Here is a 13,336-nt window from a genome sequence, read left to right as displayed (position 1 = left end):
TTGATCATGTGTCCATGTTTCTGGGTCTGAAATCATTGTCAGCAAACCTGGACTTGTGATACTTTGCCGATGAAGAGGTTCAGAATGACGTACCGCCAGTAGGGTCTTGACTAGGGAAGATGTCTTGTCCCCAGATGCTCCATGCTGCTACACCAGCGACGACTGCGGCAAAAGCGAAGAAAGGGCCCTGAATCGTGTCAGCATGTACTTTCCGCGGCATATAGAAGGCCCACTATGTAAAGCAGATGCCAGGAGAGCCATGAGTAACCTACACGTTGTTGGACCGCGCGATCGATGGGGGTCGGCATGCTGAAGGGTGGAAGTTGGTCGTATGTGGGTGTGTGGAAACGAGGTCAAGGTTCTTTGTCAGATTGCGAAATGAGATGATGATTTCGACGAGGTTCGATGAGAATTGCAGCAATTATAGGGTTGTAGGCAGCACTGTTTCATGCGACGCAGCCATGGCGTTCCTGGTTTACGCCACACTCGTCGTCACCCCACCAGGCCCGAAGCAGCAACGCTTGCGGGCAGCCCCATGGCAGCCCGTGCGTTTCAAGCGAGTCCACAGCATTTTTGGCCTGTGCCTAGGCGTCTCCGAACTTCACGATCCCGAACTCCAACGACCCGTCCACACACAAATCGTCAAGATGCCTTCCGAAGTTTCCGACATCAAGCAGTTCATCGAGATCTGCAGGCGCAAGGATGCCAAGTGTACGTCTACCACTTCCGCTGGGGGAAAGTTGCGGTCGCAGTAGGGGGAGGAATTGTGCACGATGAATGCGAGCCGCAGAGACCTGCGACGATCGAGGCAGCGAACGTAATGAGACCACTGGACTGACAGTACTGTAGCCGCCCGCATAAAGAAGAACAAGAAGGTCAACAACATCAAGTTCAAGGTCCGATGCTCAACAAACGTCTACACCCTCGTTCTTAAGGACACCGACAAGGCCGAGAAGCTCAAGCAGAGTCTGCCCCCGGGTACGCACATCCCCAATACTCCAGCGCCAATGACACGAATCTAACAACCGCAGGTCTTACTATCACCGACGTTGGCAAGAAGAACCCCAAGGGCAAGCACGCATAAACAGATCGAACGCATGAGGAACTGAGGACGGAAGTGTGCAAGGACATCAACGCACGATGCGCACGAAGCACGAAGGCATGGGCGGACGGCGTCTCAACGGATAAATTTTGTTCAATGGCATCACGGAACCCTTCACACTGGGTTACCACCAGGAATGAAAAAAGTCAAACTTCATTCCGAACACCACAGCCTGTTTCCGACGTGCACCAAGAATCATCATGTATCATGGTCAATTTTGCTGAACAGCTAGTTACAGAGTCACTACCGATAGGGCTACTAATACAGCGATTGCTTCGGCTTCTGTCCTTGCTTCACGTTGAACTTGTACTGATCCTTGCGGTCCAGATACACGACCTTGCTATCTAGACCCGCCGCGTGTACCGCCTTCTTGAAATCGTCCAGCGGGCTCAGGAACACATCATAATCGTCGTAATGGATTGGAATCGTCAGGTCGGGGTTGATGAGCTGCATCAGCTGTACGCCCTGTTCGGCATCCATTGTGACCATCAGCAACGGCATCTTAGGTCCAGGAATCGTGGTGCCTCCCAGGTGGACCAGCATCAGGTCGATGTTCTGATCTTTGTATCGCTCAGGAATCTCCTTGAGCTCGTCCACCATCAGCGTGTCGCCAGAGATGTAAATCCTGTATCCGTTCTCGAAGTCACTACCGTCGCTAGAAGAACCATCCGAGTACCCTAATTCGACCATCCAGCCATTCGTAGGTGGAACAGCGCCAAGAATATCGTTCGCGACGTTCAGTGGACCTGGGGGTACATGCTTGCCCGGCACACCTGTGACTTTGATGCTAGGCTTCGGACCGCTTTTGTTTGTTTGGTCTGACTGCGATACATCTAGGAGCAAGCTGTTCCAGAAGTCTAGCGCATGCACATTCTTGAACGACTCCTCGCCTTTGCCTGTCAGGCATTCCTTGGCATGTGGTGTAGTGATGATCGGGAGACCTTTTGACAGTTTTTCCTCTACTTCTCGGTCGAAGTGGTCTTCGTGGTAGTGCGACAGCAAGATCACATCGATTCTTGGTAGCTCTTCCAAATCGATGGCGGGGTTAGTCTGTCTCGTCGCACCAACGCCAGGTCCCAGGTGAACATGATCGCCAGCATGTAGGAAGTTGGGATCAGTGAGAATGCGGATGCCTTCCCACTCTAGGATTGTGGTGGCAGTTCCAACGAAGAAAAGGGAGGCATTTGTTGAAGCGTCTGGGGCGTTCTGAGGATGGATCTTGGTTTCTTTGGCGTCGGGTAAAGAGGTAGGAACGTCAGTGTCGAGTTTTGTAGGTGGGCCGGAGCCGTCTGGTGTGATTTGAATGCGCTTCATGCTTGCGCCTGACATTGCGTTTCGCTTGGTGAGATGGTTATGGTAGATGAAGAATCGTATCGCTTCGTCTTGCTCTTCCGTACATGCGCTCTTGACTGCGACTTTCCGATACTAGGCGTCTCTGTTCTATGTACTGGCGGGGAAGGTGTGCGAGCAATGCGAAAGCAACGGTGTAAGGGTAGGCAGGAAAAGAGAGCAAAGAGTAGGAAGCGCATCTCGTCCTTGGTGTAGAACGCCATCACGTAACGTGTAGATAGCAATGACGACAAGACGCGGTAATCGTAAATACTGCAGGGTGGGCGGTGATCATAAGAACAAAGCTCGAGTACTTCTGGAAACATATTGCCGCATCGCAGCTGCTGTTGATATACCTCATCGTGCTGAGATATATTTGGTTGAGGAAGGAGGCTATACTGTGCTTCTGCCTGAGTACGCGTGTCCTATCTGTAGCACAAGGAAGAGCGATGCTTGCGAGTCGCAATGAGGCTGAGGTTTGAGGGTGGAGCCTCCCCGTTGAACTCCGCTGTGGCTGATGTTTCCTGAGATGCGGGACCCCTGTCTAGCCAAGCTATCTGCATCGGGGATGAGCAATGAACACCTGGCGAGTCAGACAGAGGGCGCTTTGAGCATTGCTATCCAAGTCGACTGGAGTCTGGAGCAGGATGTCAAGTTATCAGACTTCGCAAGGGTGAAATACACTCGCTCCGCCTGGTCTATTGTTCAATCAGCACTACGCGTCGCGCCGCCTCATGAACTCGACACGCGACCCGTTCAACCTCCGCAGCAAAACAGCATTCAAGACACCCTCCGCCTTCGCCGTCCTCCAGAACGCCGCCAACAAGAAAGCCTCGCAAGCTGTCGAATCGACCAAGCAGGCAGTCGAGGCCACGAAACAGGCGATCCAGGACTCAGATATGTCCTTCGCCATCCCGCGCAACGTACCCAATTTCGAGAGCGCGCAACGAAAGTTTGAAGATAATGTTTGGAACAAACTACCGGGGAACGAAAAGGGCTTGCCAATGTATAAGGACAAGCCTTCGGGGAAAAGCTATGGATATGGCGGTGGTGCGAGGGGAAGGAAAGGCTTCCTGCGGAATAAGAGGGGCATGTCGCTGATAGCACTGGTAGTGCTGGGGCTGTTCTACTGGTTCGGATGGTCTAGTGGTGGCACAAACGTGGGCACAGTACAAGACGAGAAGGATAAGGGCAAGAGCTTGTTGTCAAATATAGGTGGAAGTGCTGCCGGAAAGAAGAGCAAAGTTGACTGGGAGAAGCGGAGACAAGCAGTCAAGGACGCGTTTTTGCTGAGTTGGAACGCATACGAGGAACATGGCTGGGGCTACGACGAGTACCACCCCGTTTCGAAGAAGGGTCGATACATGGCTGAGCCCAACGGTCTGGGCTGGATCATCGTGGACGCGCTCGACACGCTCATGATCATGAACCTCACCAAAGAACTCACCCACGCACGGCAATGGATTTCGACGAGCCTCGATTACGACAAGAAGCAGGATGTCAATACCTTCGAGACAACTATACGCATGCTTGGTGGTCTGCTGTCTGCACACTACTTGCAGGAGACACTTCCGGGCCTGAAGCCTGAGAACTCAAACGAGGAGGACCTCTTCCTGGAGAAAGCTACCGACCTGGCTGATCGTCTCATGGGCGCGTACGAGTCACCTTCGGGTGTGCCCTGGGCCAGTGTGATCCTAAGAGACGCCAAAGGCGAAGCCTCGCACGCCGACGGCGGTGCGTCCTCCACAGCCGAAGCAACCACTCTCCAACTCGAGATGAAATACCTAGCGTTCCTCACCGGTGAGGCACACTACTGGGATGTAGCTGAGAAAGTAATGAAAGTCGTGGATGACAACGGCGCCAAAGACGGTCTCCTACCCATCTTCATCTACGCAGACAAAGGCACCTTCCGCGGAAGCGAGATTCGATGGGGCAGCCGTGGAGACAGTTACTACGAATACCTCATCAAGCAGTACTTGCAGACCCAGAAGCAAGAGCCAGTCTACCAAGAGATGTGGAACGAGTCGCTCAACGGCGCAAAGAAGCATCTCCTCACATACACGAAGAACAGCCACTTCACCGTCCTAGCAGAGCGGCCAAGCGGTATCGAAGGCAAACTCCACCCCAAAATGGACCACCTCGTCTGTTTCCTTCCCGGCACGATCGCCCTCGCCGCGACTGGTGGCATCCCCCTCGCGGACGCCCGCAAACTACCCACCTGGGGCAAAGCACAAGAAGAAGACATAACCCTCGCCCGCGAACTCACAAAAACATGCATGGGCATGTACAAAGTAACCGCCACAGGTCTCGCCCCTGAAATCGCTTACTTCCAGCTCGACGACCCGCCCAAGATGTACCGCACCGAGATCCTAGCATCTAAATCCGAGCTCGACACCAGCGTTCCCGAGGGCGAGGGCTGGAAGAGCGATTTCGACCTCAAGCCCGCTGATACGCATAATCTCCAGCGACCGGAAACGGTAGAGTCGCTCCTGTACATGTGGCGCATAACCGGCGATGACATCTATCGCGAATGGGGCTGGGATATGTTTGAAGCTTTCGTCAAACACACTATCGTAGAGGACAACGGCGGGTTCTCTAGTATTGGTGATGTGACGAAGGTACCTCCTCCGTCGCGGGACAACATGGAGAGTTTCTGGCTCGTAAGTTTCTTTTCCCCGTCGTCTTCACCTCTCTTAGGGGTACTGGACTGGTTTACTAACCCATTCATGCAGGCCGAGACACTCAAATACATGTACCTCCTCTTCTCCCCCGACGACCTCCTCCCTCTCGATCAAATCGTCCTGAATACCGAAGCGCATCCCTTGCCTCGCTTCGACGCAAGCAAGAAGAGGTTCAAGACGGGCTGGGAACGTATACCGCGGGACGATAACGGTAATCTTGTGCCCAAGGGCGAAGCTAAGCCGGTGGAAACCAAAGCAGAAGAAAAGACGACTTAGACGTGTTGAATGGATTAGAGCACTTTGTGGGATTCGTAGAACGCACATCTATCGTTTTATGGGGTCTAGGATCTGGAAGCAAGCGTCTGGATACGTTTGTACATGCATGGATGGCGCCATCACGTTGGTTAGTGGTATCCGTCGTAGACTAGACATGCACATAGGCTTGAATGCGCATATATTCCTAGCCCAATTCGCGATATAGAGATGTTAAGATGCGTGTTCCATTAATACTATCAACTCCAGTGCCGATGCCAGCAGTTCGTATATTTGCGTAAACATAAAACATGTAAATCGTAATTCATGACCCCATTCAGTCCGCGTCCCGAGTGAGGGGTATCCTACGCTCGCTCACGTATTTATAACCAGGGATGCGGTGTATGCAGTGCTACGTTCACACAGGAGAACAAGGCCGTGTTCTTAATCTCCATTGGGTAGGGCCCGGCCAGGAATTCCTTCGATGCAAATCACAGCGGGTACTAACGCTCCTGTGACTGTTCGTCGCCTATACGTGGCGGGCTCTTAGAGTGGGCGGAGGGATTTCTAAACGGCGAGTGGCTTCCTCTGCACAAATGTTAGCTTCTCCTCTGTAGTCGTACCCAAGTATGAGAAACTTACGAGCGTCTCCGCTTGCCCTCGTCTCTCCTCTCCTCGATAACCTTGAGCATAGTTCTCCGTCCATCCTTCGCGTTGATGTGTGCATCCCTCATGCTCATGCTAACCTTCTTGCTCGCGTCGGCCCGAAGCAGCCTCTTAAGCAACAAATGCCGCATGAGCACACAAACGAAGACGCCGCAGTCGCTGCCGTTCTCTTGCTGCGGACTATCATTCATAGGGATAAACCGCAGTCGTTTGCCCAACAGTTGTTCCAGCTTCATAGTCGTACTCCGCGCTTCCCGCTCGTTGGACTGGGTCATGGAGTCGTAGTGGAAGGACACGCCGTCGATGATGGACACGAGGAGGAGGGACCAATGCGAGCCGCCTTCGGCTTGTGTGACGTCGGTGTTGTCGTTTATCGGCAGGAAGACGTGGGTCGTGTGGCTGAAGTTGGGGAGGACTTCTTTGAGGGAGAGGGGCTCGGCGCTTTGCATGAGCATGTAGGACATGGAGGGGCGGAGGAGGACGATGGAGGCTTTGGGGAAGGCGTTGAGCTCTTCGCGCTCGAGGTATTCTTGCCAGAAGGCGATTGCCTGTTGATGCGTTAGTCATGACTGTGGTGGATTGGGAGGAAGTGGTATGCGCACATTGTCCGTAAGCCAGTCATTAGACTTGATACTGTCCAAGTCGGCTCGCGTCACTGTAGTCGTCAGTATGGTCGTTGATTAGTCAAAAGCGCATGGAAGCGCAACTCAAGGAATAGGCGACGCGTACACACCCCTCACATCGTGATCTACGCTCAGTCAGTCTTCGCCCTCTTGCACTCTCTCGATGCAGACTCACAAGAAAGATAGGCCTCATCCGGACTAGGATCACCCAAGTGGCGCCTCGCCTTGTCGCGAATCCTCGAAAACGATCCAGGCATGTTGCACCCGGTTGCGATGTGACTCTATGGATGGATCGTGTGGCACCGGCGTGCCAGTTATTCTGTGCGAGGCGGTAACTGCCGAAGGACTAATTAAGGGTGCGGGCCTCGTGGGTGTGCGAAAGGGTAGGGATGTCGGGTGTCTGTCTCGTTGCACTGCTGGGTAGACGCGCGCTCGAATGATGCAGATGCAGGTGGGTTCTGCGGGTGAAAAGCAGGGATGACGTATGCGTATGGGGCTAGACTGCGTGGGGGTGTCGAGGAAATAGTTCTGGCCGCCTCGGCACTTATACTCCTGGGGCACCAACACCTTTAACGCGAGATATCGCCGTTGCAAGCTCCGTGTTTCCGGTGTTATGATCGTCTTCTTCGTTTCAAGCACGTGGTCTTGCTGTCGGGTGTTTGGGTTGTAACAGTCGCGTCTAAGTATAGGACAAAGCAAAAGCGGAGATGTAATCCACGTTTGTTTTGTTCAGTCTCACACTGTTCACAATTCCTTCATGCAGATTTAAAAGGTCAACTTTGGGCAGGTTGTAACCATGGTGGTAATCGTTCAGACTTTTGCGATTTTACATGGTAAACGCTTGAACCTTGGTTGACACAGCTTTCTAAGGCAGTTGTCCAACTATCTTGGCACCATTTGCCTGATCTTGCTTTCCGAACTGCTCTGGCCTCTCTACCTTGAACAGCCAGCTCTGCTTGTCCTCGATCTTTCCTTGCTGAATGCCCTTCAAGGTCGACAGAAGCTTCTTGCATGCTGGGCCTGGTTCTTGCTGTGCCTCTGCGTATGTGAACTTGTCGTCCTTGGAAGGCAGAGTGATGGATTTGATGGGCACAAGAGCCGCCGCGGTTCCAGCAGCAAGGACTTCATCGAAGGACTTGAGTTCGTCATAGGCGATCTGAAATTGTTAGCTCACCGTATCCATTGACAGAAAGTTTGTAGTACCTCTCGAGACTCAGCTTCCCAGCCAAAGGATTCTGCGATCCTGAGAACACTGTCTCCTGTGACACTCTGGATGACGTTCTTGCTGTTGGATGCGACGAGTTTGACCTTGTCGCCATCCTTCTTTACGCCAATGAAGGCAGATGTTGAGAACTCATCAACAACGCTCCTAGTCTTGCTGTCCAAATGCAGGGTAATACCATAACCTGCCTTGTACGCCTTCTCGCTATGCCGTAATACTGGAGCGTAGTTGCCGCCAACCTTTGCTGAACCAGTACCCTCTGGCGCGGCGCGGTCAAAGTCCTCAAGAATGACAGCATCTACTGGGTTTGAGCCATGGTAGACACCCGTTGGGATGCAGTAGACTACGAATGTGTATTCCTGGGGTGGGTTCAGGCCAAGCTGCGCCGAGCTACCGAAGAGGAGTGGTCGGATATACATTGCGGCGCCTGTTTCATGGGGCGGTACGTACGCCGCGTTCATTCCCACGGCCATGCTGCAGCAGGCGAGGAAATGGTCTGTCGGAACCTCCGGAATAGAAATGAAAGACGCTGAGTGCTGCATCCTCTCGGCGTTTTTGTTGGGCCTGAAGATGTTGATAGTGTTGTTTGGTGCACGGAAAGCCTTCATGCCCTCGTAGCACTGCATTCCGTAATTCAGGCCCGGCGCCATGCCGTGGATTCGTAGGAATGGATCTTCGACGAAGACTGGAGGGGTCCATTTTCCGGTCTCCTTAGAGTAGTGTGATTCAACATGGCCAGCGACTTTGCAAAGTTAGGAGATGTTCAAATGCGTTTTTCTATAGATGACTGTATGGTGGGGCTGAGAGTACGCAGCAGAAATAGACTCTGCCTCCTCGTCTATACTTGAACGCAGCCGCGCACTGAAGTCATTCGTGACAGGGTAAGCCTTACCTTCCCGAATCTTGAAGCCCACGTTGCTCCAGTCTGCGATTGAATTAGCGCGGGTCTTTGCGGCGTGTGGAACGTCCCGGCGACCGGGTTAGCAATTGACATACCAATGGTGTCGACTGGTGGAGGAGGAAAGTCCGACATGGTTGTTATATTTGAAGTGATTTGGGGTGTCGTGTGCTGAGGTGCGCGTCAATATGCAGGTCAGTCAATTGGCGATTCCAAAGTTTTGAACGCTTTCGGAGGCTCAGTAAGCTCAGCCCTACTGCGATATCGGATGACGTAGCCCGGTAATATCCCTCGGCAGCCGTCGCAATATATCAAAAGCCCACCCGCCCGCAAATTGTAGATTTCCCATCGCGGAGAGCCCTGACGATGTTGTTCCAATGCGAACTAGCTTCGATCGCGCAGACGTACCTGCAGATTACCCGCGCGTGGTGGGACCACTCGGGCGTGATGCTGCGAAGCCCCAATGCTTGGCGTTATCTGAGGCATCGCGTGCGTGGCCATGGATGGCAGCCTTTCACATTCTACAGTGAACCATGGAACGCTTCCTACCGCCCTAACACCTCGCTTTCTCGTTTCAGAGAACTAGTACACCTACTCTACAATGATCCGCATTACTGGCCTCCGGGCTAGATTCGTCGTCTTTGCCTTAGTCGTGTTCGCCCTCTGTTCATTCATTCTAGTAGGGCCCTACAAGGTGACACCAGCACACCTAGCATCGCCATCGACCGAGAAGAAGCTAGGCCGTACCAGTGAAGCTGTGCTCACAGGACATGCTATCGCGCCAAAACTAGAGAATGCGACGGCGAAGTACGTGCATCACGGCCTGCGCGGGCACCACACATATCACACGAGGCAGGCTGACAAGCAAATGCAGGGCAGAACTGGGTCGCGCCGCGTGGAAAGTCCTACACACAACCTTCGCTCGTTTTCCCGAAAGCCCTACCGACGAGGAGCAAGAGGCGCTGCGGTCATATGTACACCTGTTCCAACGCCTATACCCCTGGTATGTCTTACACTACTCGGCGTTCAATGTATAGAGGTCACGCGCTGACTGGGATTTCAGCGGAGAATGCGCAGAGCACTTCGGACAAGTACTCGCCAAGTATCCTCCCCAGGTCTCGTCACGGACAGCGGCTGCCATGTGGGGTTGCTACGTACACAACATCGTCAACAAGCGGCTGGGGAAGCCGGAGTTCAACTGCGAAGACATAGGCGACGCGTATGATTGCGGTGTAAGTAGTGTCCCTGTACAAACCACATGTGAGACATGTACTGACCGCGCACACCAACACCCAGTGTGGAGACGACGATCCGACATCGAACAAAGACACAGCTGCATAAGACCCCGGATGATAAAGCGCTAGAGTGGCAGAGAGATCAGCAGGCAAGCGCATCGCCTTGAAGGATACACTTGACAATGTATCCTTTACGACCGCAAAAGCCCCATGTTGAAACATGCAGGACGTGTTTGCATGCAGGTTGGGGTTGGATGGCGCAGCGGACTTGATGCGCAATGCCCGAGACATTGCGCTGCGCAGACGGGTCGCGTCTTGGTCACGATAGTATTTGCGGGTACCTGCTACGCCGCAAATGGCTGCTCGCGACCTGGGAGGGAGCCAATAAGCCAATAGTCAAGACGATAGCTGAAAGATATCGACGGAGCAGCTCCGGCCTTCCCGGCAGATCGCAGAGTTCGTCGGCGGGGTTTCACACGGCAGTGTCTCGCAGTGGCTTTGTGGTGGTGGGATGTAAACCGGACTCGAAATTGCCCTAGCAATGCCCTAGCGAATGAATGTTCAAGAGATCAGCCGTCGGACAGGAACAGCCCTGTCGCGAGGAGAGCCACCAAGATAGCCTTATCAAGCATGATAGAAGGATGGTAGAACGAAGCATGGCACTCTACCTGCGACACTGTGCCCCTCTGGACCGTGTGTGATACGAGTGCGTCATGGCACTTTGATGCTCCAGGTCGGCGAGCCATTGAGAGAGGGCGCTGGGCAGCCCACCAAGCCCACCAGTTCGGCGGGCGCGTGGCTCAAGTGCAGCGATTCGCAGGCGCTAACGGGCTGCAGCTGCGATGCGCGGTCAGTTGATGTATTTCGGGAGAGTCGCGAGGCGCGCACTGTCACAGGGGCCTGTTCCCAAAGCAACTTAGCGCTATACCGACTTTTGTTGTATCCCAAACAACTGAAACCTTCCCTGGGCCAGCGAGGGGTGATAACGACGCGGCGCCCCCTCCCCACACCGACTCTTCCATCCTCTCCTCCATTGACCGTCTGCCAGCTGTTCACCGCTCCTTGCCCATCGAAACCGCATTCCCACCATGGTGTCGTTCTCCTGCGAGGTACTTGAGCCCCATGTCCCATGTTTACCTCTCCCCCACCATGCGCCCCTGCCGTAGCCATGCATCGTATGCTGACTGTGACGGCTTAGAACTGTGGAGACGTCCTCACAAAGAAGAAGCTTGACGGCCACCGCAACCAATGCTATGGCGCGTCCTTTACCTGCCTCGACTGCATGGTGCACTTCCCGGGAACTTCTTACAAATCCCACACGGTACGCATATGCTTCTCCTGCCCTATATGACGATCTGCTGGCCTCGAAACAACGCCTATCGATTGCTGCACGTTTTGCGCCAGCACTGCGCATTGCGCCGTGTTCGATTTTTCATTGTTCAAAGTGGCTGACAGACGCGAAACAGGCCTGCATAACCGAAGACCAGAAGTACCAAGGCAAACTCTACAAAGAGAAGAAGAAGGGTCCGCAGCAGAAGCGGGACAGCGCCTACCACGACAACTCGCAAGCACTCACGCCCCACAACGCATACGTCGAAGACGCGCGCGACGATGGCAACGCCGTCGCAGTCGTGGATGCCCCGCCTCGCGCACCCACTCCTCCGCCAGCGGCGCATTCTCTAGGCTATCATGAGCAGGCCGCGATTGAAGCGCCCAATGTCTTCGATTTCCTCGACCCCTCCTCGACGCCCAATGTTCCGCGAACGACCACGCACATCGATGAAGCGCGTATGCTTGAAGACAGTCAGCCGCCCGCATACGACGAGCAGTACATGCCCGCAATCGCAGACGTTATGAAGTTCCAGGTAGCCGACGACGACGAGTCCTTCGCACAGAACGGATTCTCGTACGGGACTGAGCAAGTTCGCCCTTCCCGCGAGCGTTACGACTCGTACGCTACGCCTGCTCCCAAGTCGAAGCACAACAGGACAAAGTCGGGCGATACCGATGTGGAGACAACGTCGAAGAAGACCGATCGCAAGCGCAAGCGCAATTCGCCCAGTGAACTTGATATGTCGGCGATCCGCGCCCAAGAGGAAAGGGATACTACAATGGCCGATGCCCCCGCGATGCTCCACTCTGGTCTTACTGGAGGACTGAACAGACTCCTTGCCCGCCCTGAGTTCCCACCGTCGCCAGATGACTCAGGTGACTACGTCAACTCGCCTTTGAGCCCGATGAAACGCGTCAAGCAGGGCAACTCCAAGGCTCTTATGCGCGCGCAGCGAGAATACGAGGCAGAACAAGCAAAGCAGCGCAAGGCTGACATCAAGGCACGTGAGCAAGCAGAGAAGAAGGAAAAGGAGAAGGAGAAGGACAGAGGCCGCGATCGTGACCGGAAGGAGAATAAGGAACGCAAAGAGCGCAAGGCCAACACTGCTCTTGTGAAGATCAGGCCTAAGAAGAAGCGGGAGGATTCTACCACAGAGGTTCGTCGCATCCGCCGCCGCCAATACTCGTCCTCGGTGTCGCCAGCACCGCGAGAGCGCAAGCCCATGAAGGCTATTGAGTACCACCGTTCGGAAACAAACTCCCCGGAGCCAAACGGCCAAGGCCAGCTCATTGTGCGCCCTAGTGGAGACGTCGCACATGCCTCGGCAGACTTCGATGCGCGCGCGGGGCTTTTCATGTCCTTCATTACCAAGGGACCAGACTCTGAGCGCGGCATGAGTGTCAACAAGGCTCTGAAACGATACCACCGCGAGCGCTCCGAGCAGCGCGATCGTGCGCCCTCCAAGGCGGAAGAGGAGAAAGAGCTCTGGAAGGATCTGCGTCTCAGAAGGAACGACAGAGGCGAGATCGTCTTGTTCTTCGCTCCCGCCGAGGCTTCCTGACTAGACGGGGATCCGGATCTGGACATCATCATCCGCATGCGCGCGTGGTCTTGTTCTGATCCGACACCTAGTCAGGGATCCGACGACATGATCGATGTCTGACAACAATTGGGGGGAAAAGAGCCTCGTCGAGGTTTGGAGTAGCTTGGCGATCGGCTCTGTACGATACCAGTCTGCTTCACATATTTCTTCCTTTTAGATGATACCCGACGTCAAGTCAACGGTTGTTTCGGGTGGGCTCGGTATACATGTACTCGTACATGTCTTGTTCTGGACTTGGTTCCTCCTGTTGTACTTTCTACATTCTTATGTCTTACTGTTCGCATATACGTATTCTTACGGCCGTCATCTGTTTGTATTGCTTGCTTTGGTATCTTTTGGCCAAATCGCCTGCCCTAATATTCCCTTGGGCTGGACCCACTCCGTCCTCTCGG

General features: G+C 54.0%; 6 protein-coding genes across 6 annotated transcripts; 4 read left to right on the top strand and 2 right to left on the bottom strand.

Moving 5' to 3' along the window:
• Positions 1 to 647: 647 nt before the first annotated feature.
• Positions 648 to 1,084, top strand: RPL38 (60S ribosomal protein L38; the record flags this gene model as incomplete). The annotated part of the gene is made up of 3 exons (XM_049364623.1): positions 648 to 711; positions 850 to 978; positions 1,032 to 1,084. The coding sequence occupies 3 exons, from the start codon at positions 648 to 650 to the stop codon at positions 1,082 to 1,084; spliced, it is 246 nt and encodes an 81-aa protein (XP_049223701.1).
• A 276-nt stretch (positions 1,085 to 1,360) lies between these two features.
• J4E78_003990 (uncharacterized protein) lies at positions 1,361 to 2,431 on the bottom strand (the record flags this gene model as incomplete). The annotated part of the gene is made up of 1 exon (XM_049364622.1): positions 1,361 to 2,431. The coding sequence occupies one exon, from the start codon at positions 2,429 to 2,431 to the stop codon at positions 1,361 to 1,363; it is 1,071 nt and encodes a 356-aa protein (XP_049223700.1).
• Positions 2,432 to 3,165: 734 nt separating this feature from the next.
• On the top strand, positions 3,166 to 5,388 carry J4E78_003989 (uncharacterized protein; the record flags this gene model as incomplete). Its single annotated transcript, XM_049364621.1, has 2 exons — positions 3,166 to 5,091; positions 5,164 to 5,388. The coding sequence occupies 2 exons, from the start codon at positions 3,166 to 3,168 to the stop codon at positions 5,386 to 5,388; spliced, it is 2,151 nt and encodes a 716-aa protein (XP_049223699.1).
• A 479-nt stretch (positions 5,389 to 5,867) lies between these two features.
• J4E78_003988 (uncharacterized protein) lies at positions 5,868 to 8,908 on the bottom strand (the record flags this gene model as incomplete). The annotated part of the gene is made up of 6 exons (XM_049364620.1): positions 5,868 to 5,952; positions 6,007 to 6,578; positions 7,537 to 7,809; positions 7,857 to 8,617; positions 8,768 to 8,800; positions 8,872 to 8,908. The coding sequence occupies 6 exons, from the start codon at positions 8,906 to 8,908 to the stop codon at positions 5,868 to 5,870; spliced, it is 1,761 nt and encodes a 586-aa protein (XP_049223698.1).
• A 466-nt stretch (positions 8,909 to 9,374) lies between these two features.
• Positions 9,375 to 10,114, top strand: J4E78_003987 (uncharacterized protein; the record flags this gene model as incomplete). The annotated part of the gene is made up of 4 exons (XM_049364619.1): positions 9,375 to 9,580; positions 9,648 to 9,776; positions 9,837 to 10,005; positions 10,070 to 10,114. 4 exons carry the CDS (start codon positions 9,375 to 9,377, stop codon positions 10,112 to 10,114), a joined length of 549 nt encoding a protein of 182 aa, XP_049223697.1.
• A 982-nt stretch (positions 10,115 to 11,096) lies between these two features.
• Positions 11,097 to 12,902, top strand: J4E78_003986 (uncharacterized protein; the record flags this gene model as incomplete). The annotated part of the gene is made up of 3 exons (XM_049364618.1): positions 11,097 to 11,117; positions 11,207 to 11,329; positions 11,475 to 12,902. The coding sequence occupies 3 exons, from the start codon at positions 11,097 to 11,099 to the stop codon at positions 12,900 to 12,902; spliced, it is 1,572 nt and encodes a 523-aa protein (XP_049223696.1).
• Positions 12,903 to 13,336: the final 434 nt, after the last annotated feature.

This window comes from Alternaria triticimaculans (genome assembly GCF_023758025.1).
Source record: "Alternaria triticimaculans strain BMP 0046 chromosome Unknown scaffold_4, whole genome shotgun sequence".
NCBI lineage: Eukaryota > Fungi > Ascomycota > Dothideomycetes > Pleosporales > Pleosporaceae > Alternaria > Alternaria triticimaculans.
Note: the sequence above shows the minus strand (reverse complement) of the source record. Positions and strands in the feature narration are given on the sequence as shown.